A 21,313-nucleotide genomic window follows, 5' to 3' on the forward strand; every position below is an offset into this window, starting at 1 on the left:
ACTGTTTAACACAGTGATATATCTGTTGTGTTATGCTGGGGTTATAGTGGCACATTCTCTTTGTCATCCTGTTACAGTTTTGTTCTTGTGTCCCCTTTGGAAGCCTCATCCAGCTGAGATGAGTATGATTCTAGCGTGAGATAGGCAGCTGGGATTGTTTATTCCCCAGGGAGCTGAGCTATACCCTTTGATCCGGAATAATAAGATGTTTTACGCCGCTCTTAGCAATATTCCAGCTGTGTGACGGCGGCCTGACAATAAACATATCTGGACCAGGCAATCCAGTGAATGATATTGTGGGCAACGATCCACACCGTCGGGGTACGATGACAAGCAATCAACCAAGTCACCGAGCCTGGCCACCTGATCCATTTGCTCGCCTCCTATGACCATTATAGGGAACTGGGGACCCAGAATCCCCATGGGGTAGTTCATGAATTGGGATCCCGTGGGGAGCAGAATGAGTCCCTTGTACCCCAGGCTTGTCCGAAGAGCTGAATAATAAAAATCGAGAGATCACAATGTGTGACCTGGCTGAGCTGATAATGAAATGGGTTTAACGTCACGTCGAAGATTTCTGCACTTATATAGCGACGTGCATGCACGTGTCTGTGTGGCTGCTAGTAATAGTCCGGACTAAAACTGATTTTATAGTGTAAGCCCACTGAGATACCATGCAGCAGTTTAATATGAATACCTCACTCAGACACAGTATACTGACTCCGTGCCGACAAGTCTTTGTTTAAGCCCCTCAAAGCCGAGCGCCAGGCAGGGTAACAACAAGTACCATCTCTTAATGTCTTTTGGTATGACGCGGTCAGGGATCTTACCCCGGGCCATCCGCTCTCCGGGCGGACGCTCCACCACCAGACCACGGAGGCGGTAGCTATTCGATCAGGCGAAATGGCGGGAAATACCAAGGACAATTGAATCAACAGTATGCCATCAAGGAGTCATGCATGTATCGCCCGACATGGTGGATATATATATATATATATATATATATATATATATATATATATATATATGGTTGATGCATATCATTGTATCTCATTTGCGCGGATCGATGCACACGATTTCAATCACTGGATTGTCTGGTCAAGACTCGATTATTTAACAAACTGACGGGCAAAAGAAAGTATACACTCATGTTTGATGGTGGCTAGATTGAAACAATTACGAAATGGTCATATGGTTGTGTTTGGGACCTAGATTGCAGTATTGTAACGTTTTTATAACGTTTGTAATATTTTGATTTAATTCCCTCTTCAAGTGTATACTTTTGTTGCCCGATAGGTTGATCTGCCAAGTGTGAATGAAATAATCATTAACCATTGTTTTACTGTGCAATTACCGAGACCAATCACACATGAGTTCCACAAAAAGATTTTATTCTCATAGTCACAATAATATGATACATGCAAATAATATCCATATTTGTTGAAGTATCAAAAGCCATGCACTATGTTACCAATCCCTTCAAGTTGCCCGGATGCAGCTATGGTATGAACCGATGGAATGGCTGAATGTACGACAAACAGATGGACATGATGAAATGCATGTGTAAATACAATGCAATGCCATGTACGGAGATACCCCGCAACAGGCAGATGAAAACGTCATTCAGGTGCGACTCAGTGTATGCTATCAACCAAGCAGAGACCCAAACAACAAACTCATCATCATCGGGTTCTGCATCATCTGCGACGACTGGCTCCCCATCATGTACATCAGCGGTGAGATCTCGCCGCCACCGCCTCCCATCATGGACCTGGAATGGATTATTGAATGGAGATCACTTAATGTATTCAGTGGTGAGGGATTGGGTTGTTTGGGGTTGGGTGGGATTCGGGTGGGTGGGGATTGGTGGGGTAAGGAAGTATTGGGTGGGATGAGGAGAGATTTGGTGGGGTGAGGAGGGATTGGGTTGGTTGGGTTTTGCGGGGATTCGGGTGGGTGGGGATTGGTGGGGTAAGGAAGTATTGGGTGGGATGGGGAGGGATTGGGTGGGGTGAGGAGGGATTGGGTTGGTTGGGGTTGGGTGGGATTCTGGTGGGTGGGGATTGGTGGGGTAAGGAAGTTTTGGGTGGGATGAGGAGGGAGTGGGTGGGGTGAGGAGGGATTGGGTTGGTTGGGGTTGGGTGGGATTCTGGTGGGTGGGGATTGGTGGGGTAAGGAAGTTTTGGGTGGGATGAGGAGGGAGTGGGTGGGGTGAGGAGGGATTGGGTCGGTTGGGGTAGGGTGGGAATCTGGTGGGTGGGGATTGGTGGGGTAAGGAAGTATTGGGTGGGATGAGGAGGGATTGGGTGGGGTGAGGAGGGATTGGGTTGGTTGGGGTTGGGTGGGAATCTGGTGGGTGGGGATTGGTGGGGTAAGGAAGTATTGGGTGGGATGAGGAGGGATTGGGTGGGGTGAGGAGGGGTTGGGTGGGATTCTGGTGGGTGGGGATTGGTGGGGTAAGGAAGTATTGGGTGGGATGAGGAGGGATTGGTTTGGTTGGGGTTGGTTGGGATTGGTGGGGCGAGGAAGGATTGGGTGGGATGAGGAGGGTTTGGTTTGGTTGGTGTAGGGTGGAGTGAGGAGGGATTGGGTTGGTGTGGGTGGTGTGGGGTTTGCATTGGTGGGATGAGGAGGGATTGTGGGGATAAGAGGTTGGGTGGCGTTTGGTGGGGTGAGGAGGGTTTGGGTTGGTTTGGGTGGGTGGGAGTGGGTTGGTTGGTGAGAGGAAGGATTGGGTTGGTTGGGGTGAGGAGGGATAGGGGGGATTGGGGTGGGTGGGGTGGAGTTTGGTGGGGTGAGGAGGGATTTGGTTGGTTGGGGTGAGGAGGGATTGGGTTGGTTGGAGTGGGGTGGGGTTTGGTTGGGTGAGGAGGGATTGGGTTGGTTGGGGTGGGGTAAGGTTTGGTTGGGCGAGGAGGGAATGGGATGGTTGGGGTGAGGAGGGATTGGGTTGGTTGGAGTGGGGTGGGGTTTGGTTGGGTGAGGAGGGATTGGGTTGGTTGGGGTGGGGTAAGGTTTGGTGGGGCGAGGAGGGAATGGGTTGGTTGGGGTGAGGAGGGATTGGGTTGGTTGGGATGAGGTGGGATTGGGGTGGGTGGGGGTGGGGTGGGGTGAGGAGGAATTGGGTTGTTTGGGGTGGGGTGAGATTTGGTGGGGCGAGGAGGGATATGCGTGTTCTTTACACTTAACACAATGTGTACCACTAGTAAACCAAAAGTGGATATGGGCAACCAATTCAACGGATGTACGTTGGACTGAATGACGGTAACCTTGCATTTGCGTGTGTGTTTGTTGATTAACGCCGCACTCACCAATAATCTAGGTTTACGACGGTGGTCAGTAAATAATCAAGTCAAAAATCAAGAGGAGACAATTCGGTGATTGATATCATGAGCATCGATCCACGGAATTGGGATACGATGACATGAACAAACCAAGTGAGCGAGCCTGACCACCCGCTCCCTTTAGTCGCCTCTTACGACAAGGATAGTCGCCTTTTAGGGCAAGCATGGGTTGCTGAAAACCTATTCTAAATCAAAATCTTTAAGGGTCCAGTAACCTTGTATACATTAACTTACATCATCAGGGGAAGTGGCATTTGTCCTTGTTGACCGTTACCTGAAAAGGACGACAACATGTAAACACAAGTGTTCAACTGTCGCTGGTAACAATATGGTTAAACGATTTTATATATAATTGGCCGTTTTCAGCATGCATTGGTAGTACACTGTTGAACATTTGTTTGTTTGTTGTTTAACGCCGCACTGTAAACCGCCTATGCCAGCTCATAGGCGTTATTGTTACTTTTGTGTCGACACTACTGAAGACGAAACTCATTCTAATGCTACATCGGCTATAGGGAATTTTCAACTCTACTTGAAGTATGTTTGTTGTTTGTTGTTTTACGCCTCACTCAGCAATATTCCAGTTATATGACGGCTGTCTGTAAATGATAGAGTCTGGACAGACAACCCAGTGATTGACATCAAAAGCATCGATTCACGCAAATGGGATTCGATGACATACACCAAACAAGTAAGCGAGCATGTTCACCCGATCCCGTTAGTTGCTTCTTACGACAAGCATGGGTTGCTGAAGACCTATTCTACCCCGGATTCTTCACGGGACATTTGCATCAAAGGGTACATAGAAAGCCCCCCCCCCCCAACTAATTCACAAATGACAAATGATATAATGAACTTTATATATAGTTGACTGCATACCAGAAAACAACTGCTATATTTTGTAAAGTATGCTCAATATTGAATTGGTCTCGATGGTTCAAACTGTTTTCAAAGTAGAGCAAGGCTATCTGTAGATTTAGCCATGTTAAGTTTAATTTGGAACCGAAAGCTGAAACTAGCGCGGCCGTCAAGCTGTGTCAACTATCGTTTTCTTATTGTGATTTGAACAATCAGAATAAAGTAGAAGCACTATCGCAGGGAAAGTATGACATCTCTGTCACAATAGGAGAAGGAAAAGACTGTAGGTAGGCAAAAATAACATGAAATACAGGCAAGTTAGTCTGTAGCACGGATCTTTGTATCAGTAGTAAGAATATCCATTGAATGATAAGGGATCGTTTTGGCCCTGATTAAATGACAGAATTTAAGTGACAGAAAATGTTATGATATCATAAACATTTCACATAATGTCACTGAAAACAGGACTGGTCTTCTTTCTCTCACATGCACATAATGGGACACCTTTCTACAATATATGGATATATTTCTAAGGAGGAGAATGAACACGTCCAATTTTAAACCCAAGGTTTCAGAAACTCTCCATACTGTGGCCAGTCTTGGTCAAAAGTATTTACAAAATTCCACATACTGTTTTCATGTATATACACTACGGAAGCAAAATATATAAGACAAAATGAAAAAGAAAATATTGTCGAATTCGCAAGTTTAACTATGTGGCCCATGGTCGAGAGTATTCTCCTTTCTCAAAACTCAGTTTTTTGTTTTGCAAATACATAAAGGTGTGTCTACAAGTAGCATGACACATAATTCAACTCATTTGAAATTAATCCAGGTAATTTATAGCGCTATGAAACTATTTCGCCCATGAGCGAAAACAGTATAGCCCATGGGAGAGAATATATTCATTTGCTTAAAACCCAGCATCGACAGTTCAGTGCACTTCTAAGGAACTGTGCAAAGTCCTCACCCATTGCCTGCAGGTACAGCAACGTTCCGAGTCCTCCTTCCGCTCCCCCGCCTCCCAACAGGGAGCTGAAGATGAAATAGGATGAATGAGTGATGAGTGAGCTGAAACAACGCTTTGAACAGTATTTCCGTCAGATCCCGGTGTGTCTGTTTAATGTCTGAGACAAGCCGTTTACTACTTTGGTGAATACCACCAGCAAACAGTCAGGTATGGTGCTGACTGATGAAAGATCAAATTTCAACGATCATTGGCTATTTGTTTGTTTGTTTGTTGTTTAACACCACACTAAGCGATAACCCAGCTATATGTCGTCAGTCTTCACATTTTCGGGCCAGATGATCCATTGATTGACATCAGTAGCATCCATCTACTTTTGGGGGTTGAGTTCCGTCCGGGATTCGAACCCACACTGCGAGATTTGTTATCCCAAGTATGGCATCCCTCAACCCAATAACAGTACGAGAATCTGTACTTTACTAAGAAAGTGTTATACCAAATACAACATTTGTTACATTTGTCCACTTTCTGAATGGCATTGTGTAAACAAGCTTTTCACATAAAATCAAAGTTGTATCTAGAAGCACAGTTGTCAAACATATTTAAGCACAACAATAAAGAAAAGGAAAGGGTTAAAGGAATACTCTATCTCAAAAAAAAAGACAGAGAACTATTCAATCTTTCTTCCGCATCAATAGAGCGAGCGAGTGAATATGGTTTTACGCCGCTTTTCGCAATACTGCTGCAATATCACGGCGGGAAGTCGGTTCCAGACCCTGACATATATATATCCAAAACAGCCCATGCAAGCCTATAATAGTGGGCAAGTCTAGATTACTACAGTATCGGAAAGAGAGTCTCTGGGCTCCTTTTTATATATTTATTTATTTAACAACTCTTTTTTGTAAGATGTGTTCATTTCAGAGACTAGATGTTACTCTACACGGCAGGGGACACCGGAAACTGGGCTTTTCATATTGTACCCATGGAATCAAACCCGGGTCTCCGCGTATCGAGCCAACGCTTTAACCACTAGGCTACCACACCGCCCTCGTATCCGTATAGTTCAATGGGTCATTCAATTTCATAACCAAGTATAGAAGAATCCAAAGATCCTTTTGGGTAACATGTATACTTACAAGAGTAAAGGAAAGGGCAACTGAGACTGTTGTTGTTGCTTTTGTCGCTGTTGTTGCTGCTGCTGTTGGTAGTACCCTGTAACAAGGTAAATACGTTTATCATTGAATAATATTATAAACAATTCATTTACAATTTCCTAACACATTCCAACAAGTTACACTAAGTTGTTTAAATAGGCCTTCGAGGCAGGTGAGTGAATGTTGTCTATACAATGACGCCGCAGTCTTCACTTCTCTAGCTTAATCACGTAGTGTAAGTTATCAAGTCAGAACCAAGTAAACCAGTGGTCGATAGCATGAACAACTGACCACATCGTTGGGGCACGATGACACACAGTCACACATTAATATTATGTCTACCTGATCCTAATTTAAGTCACCACAACGGGGATTCCAGAGTCGGATTTGTCCCCATAACCTTTGCTTGTAAATGGATATGTTTTCAAGCTCGGTAACTTGGTTGTTTGCATGTCACTGCATCCCGACGGTGTTGGACGTTTCTAATAAATTTCAGCCAGTGGTTTGTCTGGGCTAGGCTAGATTGTTTCCATACCCCAATGAAAAAGCTGACTGCGGCGTTTCACAGTATTCACTCTCTCACTAATATGAAAAAGCTGACTGCGGCGTTTCACAGTATTCACTCTCTCACTAATATAAAAGTAACGCATTATTTCAGGGCATTATCATTTGCTCTTCCATTAACTTCCCGACGAAGGCAGTTGAAAAGACCGAGGGCAACACGAATGTCACTGACCAACTTTTACAAATATGGAAACGTCATAGAAAAACCAGATGACGTCACTATTCAACGTGACGTCACCTATACCTATCCTATGACGTCACCTAACAACGGGCGTGATAATGGCCCGTCGTCAAGCAATACGAGGGCATTATCAAGTTACAGTGGCCTGCTCATATAAGGGTAACGCTATTTTTCAGGGCATTATCATTTGCAGAAGACCGAGGTCTTCCATTAACTGCCCGACGAAGGACTGTATTGAAAGGTTCGAGGGCTTCTGCAAATCATAATGCCCTGCAATAGTAGCGTTACCGTTATTATAGCTAAAATGGATAGAATGTGTTGTCATTTAAAAATAAACAACACTATCGGTTTTGAAACATTCACTGCGATCAACACGAATTTCATTGACACATTTTTACAAATATGGAAACGTCATAGAACAAACCAGATGACGTCACTATTGAACGTGACGTCACCTTTCCCTATCCCCATGACGTCACCCAACAACGGGCGTGATAATGGCCCGTCGTCAAGCAATGGAGGTAAATAAATCTTTGATAATGATTTTTCATCAGGTGATACGAGGATACACAGAGAATCGCACCTGGGTATAGTTAAGTAACTTACCGTTGAATGGATTATACTGGTTCATTTGTCCCATCTGGTTCATTTGTCCCATCTGACCCATCTGGTTCATTTGTCCCATCTGACCCATCTGGTTCATTTGTCCCATCTGGCCCATCTGGTTCATTTGTCCCATCTGGTTCATCGAGCCGGAGAACTGGTCCAATGGCCCGCCACTCGTGAATGAATTATACGAAGGTTGTCCCCATGGGCTAAATGGACGCTGGAAAGGGTTGGACCCGAAGGGTGACTGCTGGTATGGACTTCTTTGATATGGATTAGGACTATAAGGATTTGATGAAGGTCTAGATCCGGCCATTGCCATGAAAGGGTTGCTTGTTGCAAAAGGTAGTGGTCCACTTGCGGAAGGTGCTCCACCTGTTGATGATGACGCATTTGGCATTGCACCGGCTGGTGACGATACTGCGCCAAGCAGTGATGATGATGGTGCACTTAGCAGCGGTGCTCCGCCTGTTGGTGGTGGTGACATGTACTGGATTGGTGCTCCACCCGTTGGTATTGATGACGCGTTCTGCACAGTAGACCCATCCGTTGGAGATGATGGTGCATTCAGGAGAGGTGCTCCGCCCATTGGTGATGGTGGCATGTACTGGTATTGAGCTCCTCCCGCTGGTGGTGATGGTTCATTCAACAGAGGTGCTCCCCCCGTTGGTGGTGGTGGCATGTACTGGTATTGAGCTCCTCCCGCTGGTGGTGATGGTTCATTCAACAGAGGTGCTCCCCCCGTTGGCGGTGGTGGCATGTACTGGTATTGAGCTCCTCCCGCTGGTGGTGATGGTTCATTCAACAGAGGTGCTCCTCCCGTTGGTGGTGGTGGCATGTACTGGTATTGAGCTCCTCCCGTTGGTGATGGTGGTTCATTCGGCAGAGGTGCCCCGCCCATGAAAGACGCTGGCCCACCTGCAGCTGTCCGTTCCAAAGGCAGTGTGGCTGTTCCTACAGGTGGGTTTGTGAATGGGATTGGCCCTGCAGTGTCGTTTGCTGGAAGAGGAGGTGGGGCACCTTGACTTAAAGCTGCAAAATGTAAGCTCGTAATTCGAGAGCTGGACGTACACCTACATTTTGGCATTTAACATTTTGGTTGAGCATAGCACCTGCTAAACAATATAAAAGAATATTCAATTTCTTTTTAATCGTCATGGAATAGTATTGTAGTGTATTGTATGTTGTTTACCCCTGCAACCAGCAATATGCCAGCTATATGTCGGCGGTCTGTAAATAATTGAGCCGGACCAGACAATCCAGTGATTGACACCATGAGCATCGATCCAAGCAATTGGAATACAATGACATGCCTCAACCAAGTCAGTCCTGTTAGTCGCTTCTTACGACAAGCATAGTTGCCTTTTACGGCAAGCATGGGCTGCTGAAGACCTACTCTACCCCGGATCTTCACGGGTCTATCGTCATGGGTAGTTTCAGGCTGCTCAATAACGTCCTAGAGTTAAACATTATTATGGCACAATTACACCTACCTTGGGTCAGAAGACTGTTGTCTGCAGGTAGTGATGGAGCGGCTGACCCCTGCTGAAAGGGATTAGGATCATATGGTGGTAGGGTGGATGCGGGTTCTGTCCCGGTACCCACAGGGGCTGTCCCTGAAGGGAGTGGGGGTTCCTGGCCTGCAACTGTAGGGGTGAAAGGTTTAGCCGTACCGTCAACCCCTATCGGCGCTTGTGCGGTAGGGTCAAGATTAGTTACTGCATTCTGGGCGGGATCAACAGGAATATTTGCATTTGGAGGGACGGCGGTGCCTGGTTCTGTTTGGGGGATAGGATCAGAAATGACGGGATCTATGTACACTGGCTGGGGTACGCTAGGGTCGGTCAGCTGGGTGGGTACAATTGCTGGTGCGGGCTGTGGTTGCGGTCCGTTTGGTACGATGTTGGTTAGGGAAGGATCGCTAGGGGCCACGACGGTCTCTGAGCCTGTGAACATATGAATAATGTAAGTAAGGATAAGATTTATGGATGAACAACTTCTTTATTACAATTACGAGCGATGTTTCGGGTTAGGTTCCAACACCGTTATTAAGCAAGTGAAGCCACACCGAAACATCGTTCCTAATTGTAAGAAGCTGTTCATCCATAAATCTTATACTCACCTAGTACTGCAATGTCTCTTAAAGAAATATCAATAATATAGTTTCACGCTACTTTTAACAACATTCCAGAAATATAATGACGACGTCAGTAAATTAATTCACATTTTCTGCCCACGTTGGGAACTGAACCATGTATTTGGCATGACGAGCGGACGCATTAACCACTAGCCTAACCATCGTTCATGCCTGTTCAAAATCGACCAGAAAACAACACGACAATATTTAACAGATCTAGGGAGACGATAAAGACACAATAAGACCGGATTTTACTACTTATAGAAGTAGGTTTTGCCCCATGCCATATCGTTCTGCAATACAACTATCAAAGTCAACTTGTCCCTCCATACAATGAAATTAACTCAAACAAGCTCCTATATCCAGTCACACGACTCAGGATATCAATGTTATTGATAATGTCCGTGAATTCGTGAGTTGGTTTTACCACATTGAACAGAATTTATGTGATACCTCGGCTTCTCAGCACCGAGCAAAGCCCGGAGTGATGAAGTTACAAGTTGTTTAAAGCGTTGGTGAAACCCACGAGCATGAAAGTATTGTGAAATCAATGTCTTCCATCAATGTATGTGGTGTTATATTAATAGGTAATCATGTTTTAGTGGTAATTAACTTACAGTCGAGATGTGATTAAAGTTTCCAATCAAAACAAAAATATTACAACAGTCATAAACAGAATACAAATATCAACAAGCAATTTATAAGTACATGTTCATTGTTCCTAGATCTAGTTTCTTTAGTGACTACCAACGCTACCAAGTCATCTTCAAAAATCCCGCTCATGGTTGACTCCGAGAATAATAACTTCGATATGAGTCGAAGCATCTGAACTAACATGGACTAAAAATACCAATGATAATTTGTATTCAACCATAACATAATTACAACAGAGTAGGAACTCTATATTGACTATATTATGCAGTAATGTGATTCTGAAGAATCTGCAGGATAGTTTGTAGCCGATGGCCACATACTGCCTGTGGTTCTCATTGCTTCTTGATAATATTTCCTTGATTAATTCCAGGAAACGTTGTTGTAGTTAATGTTACCTCCAAGAGCTGCATTGGCGGTGTTTGGGTCCATGACGAACATGTCAACGCTGCCAGAAACCTGCTGTGTGGACTGTGGTCCCGTCGGCATCATAGCTGATGTCATCTGCACACAGAAGCTCACCTGCCAGACAAACATAACAGAAGAAACATTAACAAATATATATTCAAACAGGTTACCTCCTCCAATAGCCCTGCCTGACCTGAAGTCTGCAATGGTCGGATAGAATTGAGTCAAAACATCTTTCAACCCATATTAATATTCATCATATATATCTATCTTGGCTAAGTCATGTTTGAATAAATACATATGAACTGGATATGTTTTTGGTTCTTATAACGTTTCTTTATCATGTCAACAAGGTTCTAATTTCACCTTCCATGCCATATTTTCCAAAGAACAAAAGTGCATTATGACCAGGCTGTACTGTTTATATGAAGTACGAAACTGGTAATTTTATTACATGATTATAATTTATAACAGGACATAAGTAAAACTGTTGTTCTGTTTCATTACGTTTCCCCCGCCCTTAAAAAGGGTAGAATACATTTCCATACATATGTTACTTTTCCTGTTTTCGATATGCAGTTATTTCAAATTGAAACTTTGCTCCATGTTCTGGTGTCAATATCAAGACATTGAAATTAATACAAATTGTGAAACTTATACAGTGTCTCTAGGAAAGTAAGCTTATCGTTAAACCTAATGTACCAATTTGAACCAGCAGAAAGAATTATTTGAACAACATGAACCAATTTGCTAGCATTACAAATGAGCCCAGCCTTAAGGTAACGTCGTTTAGATTATTGCGGCGTTAACTAGTGTATGTTAGCTTCAGTTAATGACAACCTTCACGTGTTAATTGCTCAAACATAATGCCAAGAGAACACGAATATACCAGTATTGGGAAGTGATTTGTAGCAAGATAGCCATATTGGTGGAGAATATTTTCTAAATTCTATTTACTCTATTGAATATATTGTGGCATTGTTTCCATTTCGCGGCTGTGAACTGCATCTTTCAATAGTTCATGTAAAATAAAGCACGGAGCATAGTAGAATATGCGATTTATGAGTGCAGTGCACAGCCATCATAGCCCATTGTTCATAACATTAAACATGGTTTCTGATGTACAACCGAAAACAGTTTTCGAGAAAAATGAATGAGCAATTGATCTTATTGGAAGATATAAGTATAATATATGTTTACCAATATTCTTAATTCATTTTCACGTATCGCATAAATACTATCTTTACCACTGACTTTGAGATACGTTATTACGGTATAATCCTAAAACCAGTTGTTGCCTCAAGACCAAATTAGTGACGAACTGAAAAAGGTCTTCTGTCTTGTTTACCAACCCAATATCAGGCTTCATTTGAAAGATAATATTTCTAAACCAATGCCCAAACTAAAAGTGTGCGTTACAGTATTACACCTAGTGCCTATTTTAAGTTCTGTTCAACGTGAATGGGACAAAACTCGCCTGTATGGTTGACAATGTCATTTAAACATTACTACTAATGTTCATTTCAAATAAATGGATCGCCGAAAATGAGTGATGACACCAGGTGTTCGCAAGAAGGTCATTACACATAGAACGTTCCTTTCATTTCCTTACAACAAACCTTTCACCATACCTATATGCTTTTAAGGGATCATTAAATTATAACTAACAGTTTGAAACTAATATTTTTCGACAACCTATCCTTCGGACATAAACATATTTTGCAAGCCAAGTGATTTTAAACAGGCTTTCCCGATGCAATTTAACTAGGTCATCCACAAAGTCGTGTCGTATGTGACGAACGAAAGAGACATTTCCCCTTCTCACGTGTTACCTGTCTCAACTGATGAGCAGGTAAGTCCCATATTGTGGACATATGCCTGTATATGTACACCTGTCAATCACAACTGTCACCTGTCAAATAACGTTGACAGGGAACAAAATGACGTCATGTACTCTCATAAATGGAAACATACATTGCAAGGATTACTGTAACATGAAATATATTTCTGCACATTTAACGCTTAATATTTTTCTGCAGTAATCCAGTTTCTTCTCAAAGAATTAATTATTCATAATAAAATGAAACGCTACTTTTAGAGAAAAGGGGTTTTAATGCTTTCGAAGTGACATGCATCCGTTCAGCTGTAATAGTTCCTACTGATATCAAAGTAATCAACAAAACAGAACCTTTTTATCAAACAAACGAACAACAATACAAACCAACAAACACTATTGAAATATTAGTAGATTAGCATCTTTAAATTAAGAAATATTTCCTCATTAGTTCATATTTAAAATTAATCACGAAGATTTTTTTAATTCAGACAGCTAATACTGATTCTGATTTGTGTTTGTATATATAATACATGAGTGATGATTAGAAGAATGACATACTTATATAATCGATAGTTTACATATGGATATGATGTTATATTCATTGAATAACGTGTCGAGAACGCCGGAACGTCAACAATGGTAGTCTGTGACGTCATTACATAAAACGTCAAAGGACATGTCTTTGTATTTCGTCAATACGGGTATTTCTGTGTCATTAATACCGTCAAGTGTTTGGAATCGTGATTACCCATGTTCTCGACTGAAAACATGCTCTCGGGAATACACACACACAAATACAAGTACCCGAAAGTCAATGAATGTGCAATATTTGTTAAAAACTACAAAGGCTCCCACTAAAACATTGAAAGAGCTTACGTGTCAAGAGGAACATTATCAGTGAGCAAGCGGGACATTTGAAAATAAAGTCATTTCCAAACAATAATCATGTCTTTTTGCTTTGATGCTCATTGCTCATGATATCAATCTCTGGATTGTCTACAGATAGTCGTCATATAGCTGGAATATTGCAGAGTACGGTGTTAACCAAAAGAAACAAATGTTTTGTTTAACGACTTCCCGTGTAGCCTTGGAGAGAAAATGTTAGTGCATTTATAACATAAATATACTTTTATAGTTTTTTTGCTGGACATCAGCTTGTAAACAAATACTGAGTAGTAGAACCAGTATTTTGGGTTATTTACGATTTGTACCGTAAAATAACATAGTCGTTCATTTGCCAAACCTCATTTGAGGTAAACCTACTCCGGGATTGACCTACATCCGGCACAGTACAAAGTCAACGTACCCTTGAACAGAGGTCGGCATAGTAAAAACACACAGTTTGAAACATTATAGGATTTCGTATGGAGACACCATGCGAAGCCGCTATCACCGCCCATATAATTTATGGATCACCATTTATGCCACCAACCTATGTCTCTTGATCGATGACCTATCGTGACGATAGGTGTTACATATATGTCAACATGAGAATATCGTGTTTGAGTATCTACACTAGTGATTTATAAAAACACGAAGACTTACAAGACATGTACTTGCTATCTACAATATATAAATACATTCTAGTTGATAAATATATTTCGAGTTTTTGAAAATGTGAGGATTTTCTCATTAACTATGATTGGTTGGTTGGTTTGTTGTTTAACGCCGCACTCAGCAATATCCCAGCTATATGACGTCGGTCTGTAAATAATCGAGTCTTGACCAGACAACCCAGTGATTGACATCATGAGCATCTATCTACGTAATCAATGGGATCAATGACATGCATCAACCAAGACAGCGAGCCTGACCACCCGATCCTGTAAGTCGCCTTTTACGACAAGCATAGTCGTCTTTTACGGCAAGCATGGATTGCTGAAGACCTATTCTACCCTGGATCTTCAAGGGTTGCGTGTTGTGTGAGTAAAAGTTGTTTTCCAACGCTCTTAAAAGTATTCAAGGTATTTCATGTCGACCTGTTAGAAATCGAGTCTGGACAGGCAAACCAGTGGTTGACAGCATGAGCAACGATCCATGCCATCTTGGTGGCAGCTAGGCAACATATTGCAATACATAATATATGATAGCCACGCGATAAACCGCAAAATATAATGAAGAAAGAAGCGTGGTTTATATTACGATAAAACATTGTTCTATCATGACGTCTTTTCTTGAGATTCGAACATGCGCTTGTAACTCGATATCGTGGTATTTTTGAGAGGGAAGCGTCTTGCAATTGTGAGTTGTTCCCCATAGATGTAGCTGGGCAACGATGGCCGAACGATCGCACCAAAAAGCGGGAGAGAAATGACACTCTGTATTTGGAGGGAAGGTTCGGGTAATCGACGTGAAGATTGTGAGAATATGCGGGAAATACCCATCTGTGTATACAATGGAGATTGCCGAGGTCGGATATCGATTCCAATGAGAGAGTCATCATTATTTAAATACGGGTAGATATTTCTAAAGCTTGTAATATTATATTATAATCATCCTTGATAAAGGGTGCACTGGAACCATTCTGGAATAACCACCTCATCCCCAAGAATCGGCTCATACGATGATAAAGGGTGCACTGGAACCATTCTGCCCCAGATACCATACCGTTTTCGTCTGATTTTTTAACGATTCGTGTGCTTAATACGGTCCAGTGAGTGTGTGAGTGAGTGAGTTTGGGTTTTACGCCGCTTTCAGCAATATTCCAGCAATATCACGGCGGGGGACACCAGAATCGAACTCGTGTTTTCGGCGTGACGAGTGAACGATTTAACCACAAGGCAACTCGACCGCCCCTTTTCGGAATAGCAATTCTGCCGAACGAAAAGGTACATTCAGGGGGTACATTCAGGCTAAAGTGGTGATCGATGGTAAAGAGGTCGAGTTACTTTAAGTGGTAAAATATATTTTTGAAACCAGCATATATCAGGGTGAATCCCTCACGGAACGAAACGTTAATACGTTACGGTACAAGATTGGTTGGTTTGTTGTTTAACGCCGCACTCAGCAATATTCAGCTATATGACGGCGGTCTGTAAATAATCGAGTCTGGACCAGACAATCCAGTGATTAATATCATGAGCATCGATCCACGCAATTGGGATCGATGACATGTATCAACCAAGTCAGCGAGCCTGACCACCCGATCCCGTTAGTCGCCTTTTACGACAAGCATAGTCACCTTTTACGACAAGCATGGGTTGCTGAAGACCTATTCTATTCCGGAATTATACGTACAAGAAGAATGTCAAGACACAGCAAAACATGTTAATTTTGTCCGCTTCCCCAAGAATGCATTTTGACACAATGGCCCATTTGTGTGCTTAAACTAAAAGTTTACGAGAACGCCCTTTGGATATACATGTACATATCCCGTGGTTATAAAATGTATCCTGCAGTGACATTAAATAATAGTAGTTGCTCTCATAATTATTCAGGACCATGCACCTGCGTAGAAAAATGTTTTATAAAACCCCGTGTAGCAGTAAAGTTTGCGAAAAAACATCCTTCAGTTCAGTATAAAAGAATACCCCCCCCCCCCCAGGAACTGGACATTTAACTTTCCATTCAAACACTTGTGTTTCACGTTTGATTGCGACGTAAGGATAGGATGTATAACGGATACCACCACCCCCCCAAAAAAACAAAAAAAACAAACAAACAAAACAACAAACCAACCAAAAAAAAAAAAAAAGCAAATAAAATTATAATAATAAATCAGGTCTTTGAAAGGCATTTAGAAGTGATACACATAAGGAGGAGAATATATGAATGTCAACTTCTTTATTATGAGGAATTTGACATCCATATATTCTCCTCCTTTATACAAAAAATAATAAAAATACATGAATAAATATATAAATAAAAATGAAAAAAGGATAAAAAATAATATCAAAATAAACATAATAATATAAAAAAATAAATGGAAAGTATACTGACACTTTTGGATGTAAAAAATATGAATGTGTTTATAAATGACGTAGGTATATATCGAACGGATCACAGTTTATAATTTGTGGTATCAATAAGTGATTAGCATGAAGGTGTAAAGAGAACGAGAATAATAACTCCAGAATCACAATGCTTTAATTTTTAAAGAAAATTCCTAAATCTAATCATCCCATTCAAATTTTAAAATACCATAGCCTGTGCATCCTTACGCCCAAGATGTCATGACTTGTGATATCGTGACACCTTCACAGTTTACTAGATTCAGCACATACAAACTATGTTTGCATTACAGTATCGTCATAATTATAAGTATTTATAACGTAAATAAATAAAATAAGTAAATCGGTAAGAAAACGCCATGAAATGGATAAATAAAGTTTAAACATCGAACTAAAAGATTCGGATCCCAGATTAGCTGTCTTGTAATGACGTCATACTTAAAAAGGTTGCAGGGCTTCTCTCATTCATGCTTACCTTTACAAACTCAACCTATTATTCAATGGGTTTCAGTTCATTTTTTATTTGGTATATTACGCCATATCTGTTGCAATGTGTCTCTAAGTCAAATTCCTCTCTCCTTATCGTGTTTCAAAGGATCTGATATTCCTACTCACTTCCTCATATCAGCGACATAGAATTTTTGTTCAGAACATTTGTATACACGATAGTTTATTTTTTTAAGCTACGATGGAAACTGTCGATGACAACGACATTCTTTATATTGCCTGTTCAGCTATATCCGTGTTATCAACATAATGTTTGTATTTTTAGAATGTTTAACATAAAAAACTAGTTTGAATGATGACAGAGGAAAGGCATCAGCAACTCACATGCTGCGTTCTATTTATGACCTCTCATTTGTTACAAATGACGGAATATTTTGTTTTTTAGTCACGACCCTACCTAGACTCATGGTTCAGTCAGGGGATTTGAAGGACTGAAACTCACGGAGACGTGTACGCTGTCACTAATTCCAAGGAGGTGCTTGTCATCTTGAGGATGAGGACTGAAGCTAGGCTGACACTACACGGACCCAGATAAATAGTGTAATGGTTGTAACATTGGAGCTAGTGGTAGTTGTTTCCTCCAGTTACAGAAATCCAACTCGTAGGCACACGGGGTTAGATTTGTTCCCAAGTAACTTATACTTGTCGTATGAAACATACAAAGGGGCAGAATGAATTCGAACATGATAAAATGAGTTTTTATGATTTAATATCCCCATTTGATAGTGATGAAACAGACATGTGAAAATTGTTGTCATTTTAAAACAACAACAAAAGAATAGCATGTTTGAGTCAGCGACAACTTTATGCCATTTTCTGTAGAATGACCCGATCATGAGATTATGTGTTCTCTGGAGATGCATCATTGAGACATGTACAGACATTGGGTTGACTCTAGGTATCGGTTCCAAAGTGTTAAATGGTGGAACTTGATTTAGTAAAGCCCCTATCTCACACTCACGAATCTGAACACGAATCAACACGATTTTTCAACTTTTCTTAAATCGTGTTCGCAATTTCTTAAATCGTGTATGTGAGATAGGGGCTTACTACATTAAACGTTGTAGAATTATCTATATGGCTTTTTTTGCCTGTTCGGATGTAACTATATATATGTCAAAAATTATTATTTGATACTCAAGAAATTGCTTCCGGAAACGTGAGCGAGTGAGTGAGTTCGATTTACGCCGCTTTCGGCAATATTCCAGCAATATCAGTCGTCTAAGGCGCCGCGATTCGCTGTGCAGAATTGCGTCCCTTGGGCACGCCAGAAACCTATGATTGTGGGTTGGCCCCGATTAAGTTCCTAGGTTTGTCAGCACCATACCCGTGCTCGTGGTTTTCACGGAAGTGGTAAACGTCTGAGACCTGTATCACTTCATCTTTCATCCCACATTACGCTGGCACGCCGTGACATAACAGGAATACTCTTTAAAGCGGCGTTAAACCCAACTCACCCACTCACTCTGAAAATTGGATATGATCGGGACTTATCCATTTGACCACATGGGTAACACACATTGACAGTGGGATAACTCAACCGTGGCAGCGTTTGTGATTATAAGATACCCGAGGAATGGGGTGGTGCCTATAAAACAAATGTTCTACAAAAACTAACTTTATTCATCCTTGGTCAAATAATACTATTCGCCCTTTTTGAAATTACGGAATTGACCTGCAATTTACGATAGTGAAGGTCGTTTTCGAGTGCGTGCATGAATGTGTGTGCGTGTGTGTGAATGAGTGTAAGTAAATTTCGTATAACTCCCCTTTTATAAGTATTTCACGCGGGTCTGCTAGATGTGGGAGTAAAACCCGAAGTGATGCTGATCTGAGATTAACAATAGCTAACAATGGAATCTGGGATTAACCGTTTCATTAATACCTGGTGTCATCATTGTATAAATATACACACAAAATAACGTAAAGGCCACTTGTAATTTCCTTATATTCATTGTCAATATGATTTGACCGATGGCTGTTTCACTTATGTTGAAATGGTTGCAATAATCCTTGAGAGAAATTATTGCTAAGTTTTCGCGGCCTTTTAGATTTTCTTCATTGAGATCACTGAAGTTTCAATTTACAATGGACATTGTCTACATCACATAGAAATGTGATTTACGTAAAAGATAAACTTCGCGAGTAGTAGCGCGTACGCCCGGAGAGCGGAAGGTCCGGGGTTCGATTCCCGACCGCGTCATACCAAAAGACGTTAAAAGATAGTACTTGTTGTTACCCTGCCTGATGCACGGCATTAAGGTGGTGGTTGAGTTTGGTTTTACGCCGCTTTTAGCAATATTCCAGCAACATCACGACGGAGGACACCAGAAATAGGCTTCACACATTGTACTCATGTCGGGAATCGAACCCGGGTCTTCGGCGTGACGAGCGAACGCTTTAACCACTAGGCTACCCTTTGCCATTCATTTAATATAATTCGAATTAAAGACCCGTGAAGATTCCGGGGTAGAATAGGTCTTCAGCAACCCATACTTGCCGTAAAAGGCGACTATGCTTGTCGTAAAAGGCGACTAACGGGTTCGGGTGGTCAGGTTCGCTGACTTGGTTGATGCATGTCATCGATCCCAATTGCGTGGATCGATGATCAGGATATTAATCACTGGATTGTCTGGTCCAGACTCGATTATTTACACCGCCGTCATATAGCTGGAATATTGCTGAGTGCGGCGTTAAACAACAAACAAACCAACCAACCAACTAAAGATTGTATGATTCCGATAGTCTGTCTCAAAGTCCCTGAACCATAGTTTATACTGAAATGGTCAAACAATGAATGAAAACAGTGATAACAATAAGACGATGTTCCCGAATGGAATACAAGTAAAATGAGCGAGTGAATACTGTTGTGAAACATGTTACAGTTATCTGTATGTATGACGGCGATCTGGACATAGCTCGGTCTGGACCTAAGGCACCAGTGGAGTGTAGCATGAGCACCATCACACGCGTCTGGGACATCCGGACACACAGTCAGTCAGTTGACGTACGTTAACCATCTGCTTCAGAAAGCTCGGGTGCGACTACCTGGTGCCACCATTTGACTTTATAACCGTATTCGAGCTTTCCCTATGAGTAGAGCTCAATTTGTATGTTTGATTCTATTTTCAAATATATCTCAGTTTAAAATCGAGTAAGGTTAATATGTTTCAAGATGAAATTTGTCATCAGCTGTCTCGCATATCAAACAGTTTTAAACAACTTAAACTACTAATTACGATAAATAAATGTTGACATACATGTTGAAAATGAATAACAAGCTAAATTATGAGCTTTGAAACTTTGAACTTTGACGTCACACAGCCCGACGGTTATTCTCAATGACATCAGAATATATCGGCGCTTTCAAAGATAAACTGAAGAAGGACATGAAATGGTCACGAAGAGTTCCTCTGATTTAAGAGTAGAAGAGGTATTAGAGGTACTACTACTACTACTTCTACTACTACTATTAATACTACTACTACTAATAATAATAATAAGGTTGTGTATGTAATTTCTTAATGTGAATGCAAGAGCCTTTGTAAAAGTAAGTAACCAACTTTAAAATGACCTAATGTTTTAAGCTTTTAACAAATCGAGTATTCTTCTTTTGAAAAAAAGAAAGAAAATAATGAAGTGTCTTTCTGTGTTTAAACCTATTTTCATGTTTCGTTCTTATCAATTTTAGTTTCAGAATGAATGCCCACTTACCGCTAATATTCGAAGGAATGCCATTGTGGGTGCAGTACGTCCAGGGTCTGTACAGAGAGCGGCTTGCGAGTGACTCTGAAGTTTTTACATAAAATTTGTTATTTATTTCGTTTCTTCTGGAGACTCCGCCCACACCGTGAACGGGACAAACAGTTGATGGACAGTTGTGTGACAAGTAGCACCATCTGTCTTTGTTCGCCACACGTAATTGACAGAACGTGCTCTTGACCGAAGTCATCTTGGTAACAGATCGTATTTACCACACAACTTGACGTTAGGTTTTGTTCGGAGTGGATGAAGACGACACAATATATGTAATGGTATTTCTTTGTTCTAAATATATACTCGTGTTTGTTGTAACCGGGTGACACTACTTTCAGTTTATATGAAAACCGTTTGTCATCAAGTCTTTGATAGGATTTAGAAGTTGGA

General features: G+C 41.4%; 1 protein-coding gene across 1 annotated transcript; it reads right to left on the reverse strand.

Moving 5' to 3' along the window:
• Nucleotides 1-1,647: 1,647 nt before the first annotated feature.
• On the reverse strand, nucleotides 1,648-20,905 carry LOC139458466 (basic salivary proline-rich protein 1-like). The gene is made up of 8 exons (XM_071239904.1): nucleotides 20,882-20,905; nucleotides 10,864-10,987; nucleotides 9,171-9,623; nucleotides 7,678-8,709; nucleotides 6,309-6,384; nucleotides 5,173-5,237; nucleotides 3,579-3,618; nucleotides 1,648-1,771 (listed from the first exon to the last, which is right to left on the reverse strand). Exons 1-8 carry the CDS (start codon nucleotides 20,903-20,905, stop codon nucleotides 1,648-1,650), a joined length of 1,938 nt encoding a protein of 645 aa, XP_071096005.1.
• Between the last annotated feature and the right edge of the window lie 408 nt (nucleotides 20,906-21,313).

Source organism: Haliotis cracherodii, unplaced genomic scaffold, assembly GCF_022045235.1.
Source record: "Haliotis cracherodii isolate W230 unplaced genomic scaffold, xgHalCrac1.p SCAF_13, whole genome shotgun sequence".
In the NCBI taxonomy this organism is placed as follows: domain Eukaryota; kingdom Metazoa; phylum Mollusca; class Gastropoda; order Lepetellida; family Haliotidae; genus Haliotis; species Haliotis cracherodii.

Bases quoted from the DNA above. Each gene is read 5' to 3' on its own strand.
- LOC139458466 (XM_071239904.1), bottom strand. From the start codon at position 20,905: ATGGCATTCCTTCGAATATTAGCG. The intron at 6,385-7,677 runs GTAAGTTACTTA...ACCTTGTTACAG, and splicing joins CCAGTATAATCCATTCAACG to GGTACTACCAACAGCAGCAG. The intron at 5,238-6,308 runs GTAAGTATACAT...TTTCATCTTCAG, and splicing joins TTGCCCTTTCCTTTACTCTT to CTCCCTGTTGGGAGGCGGGG.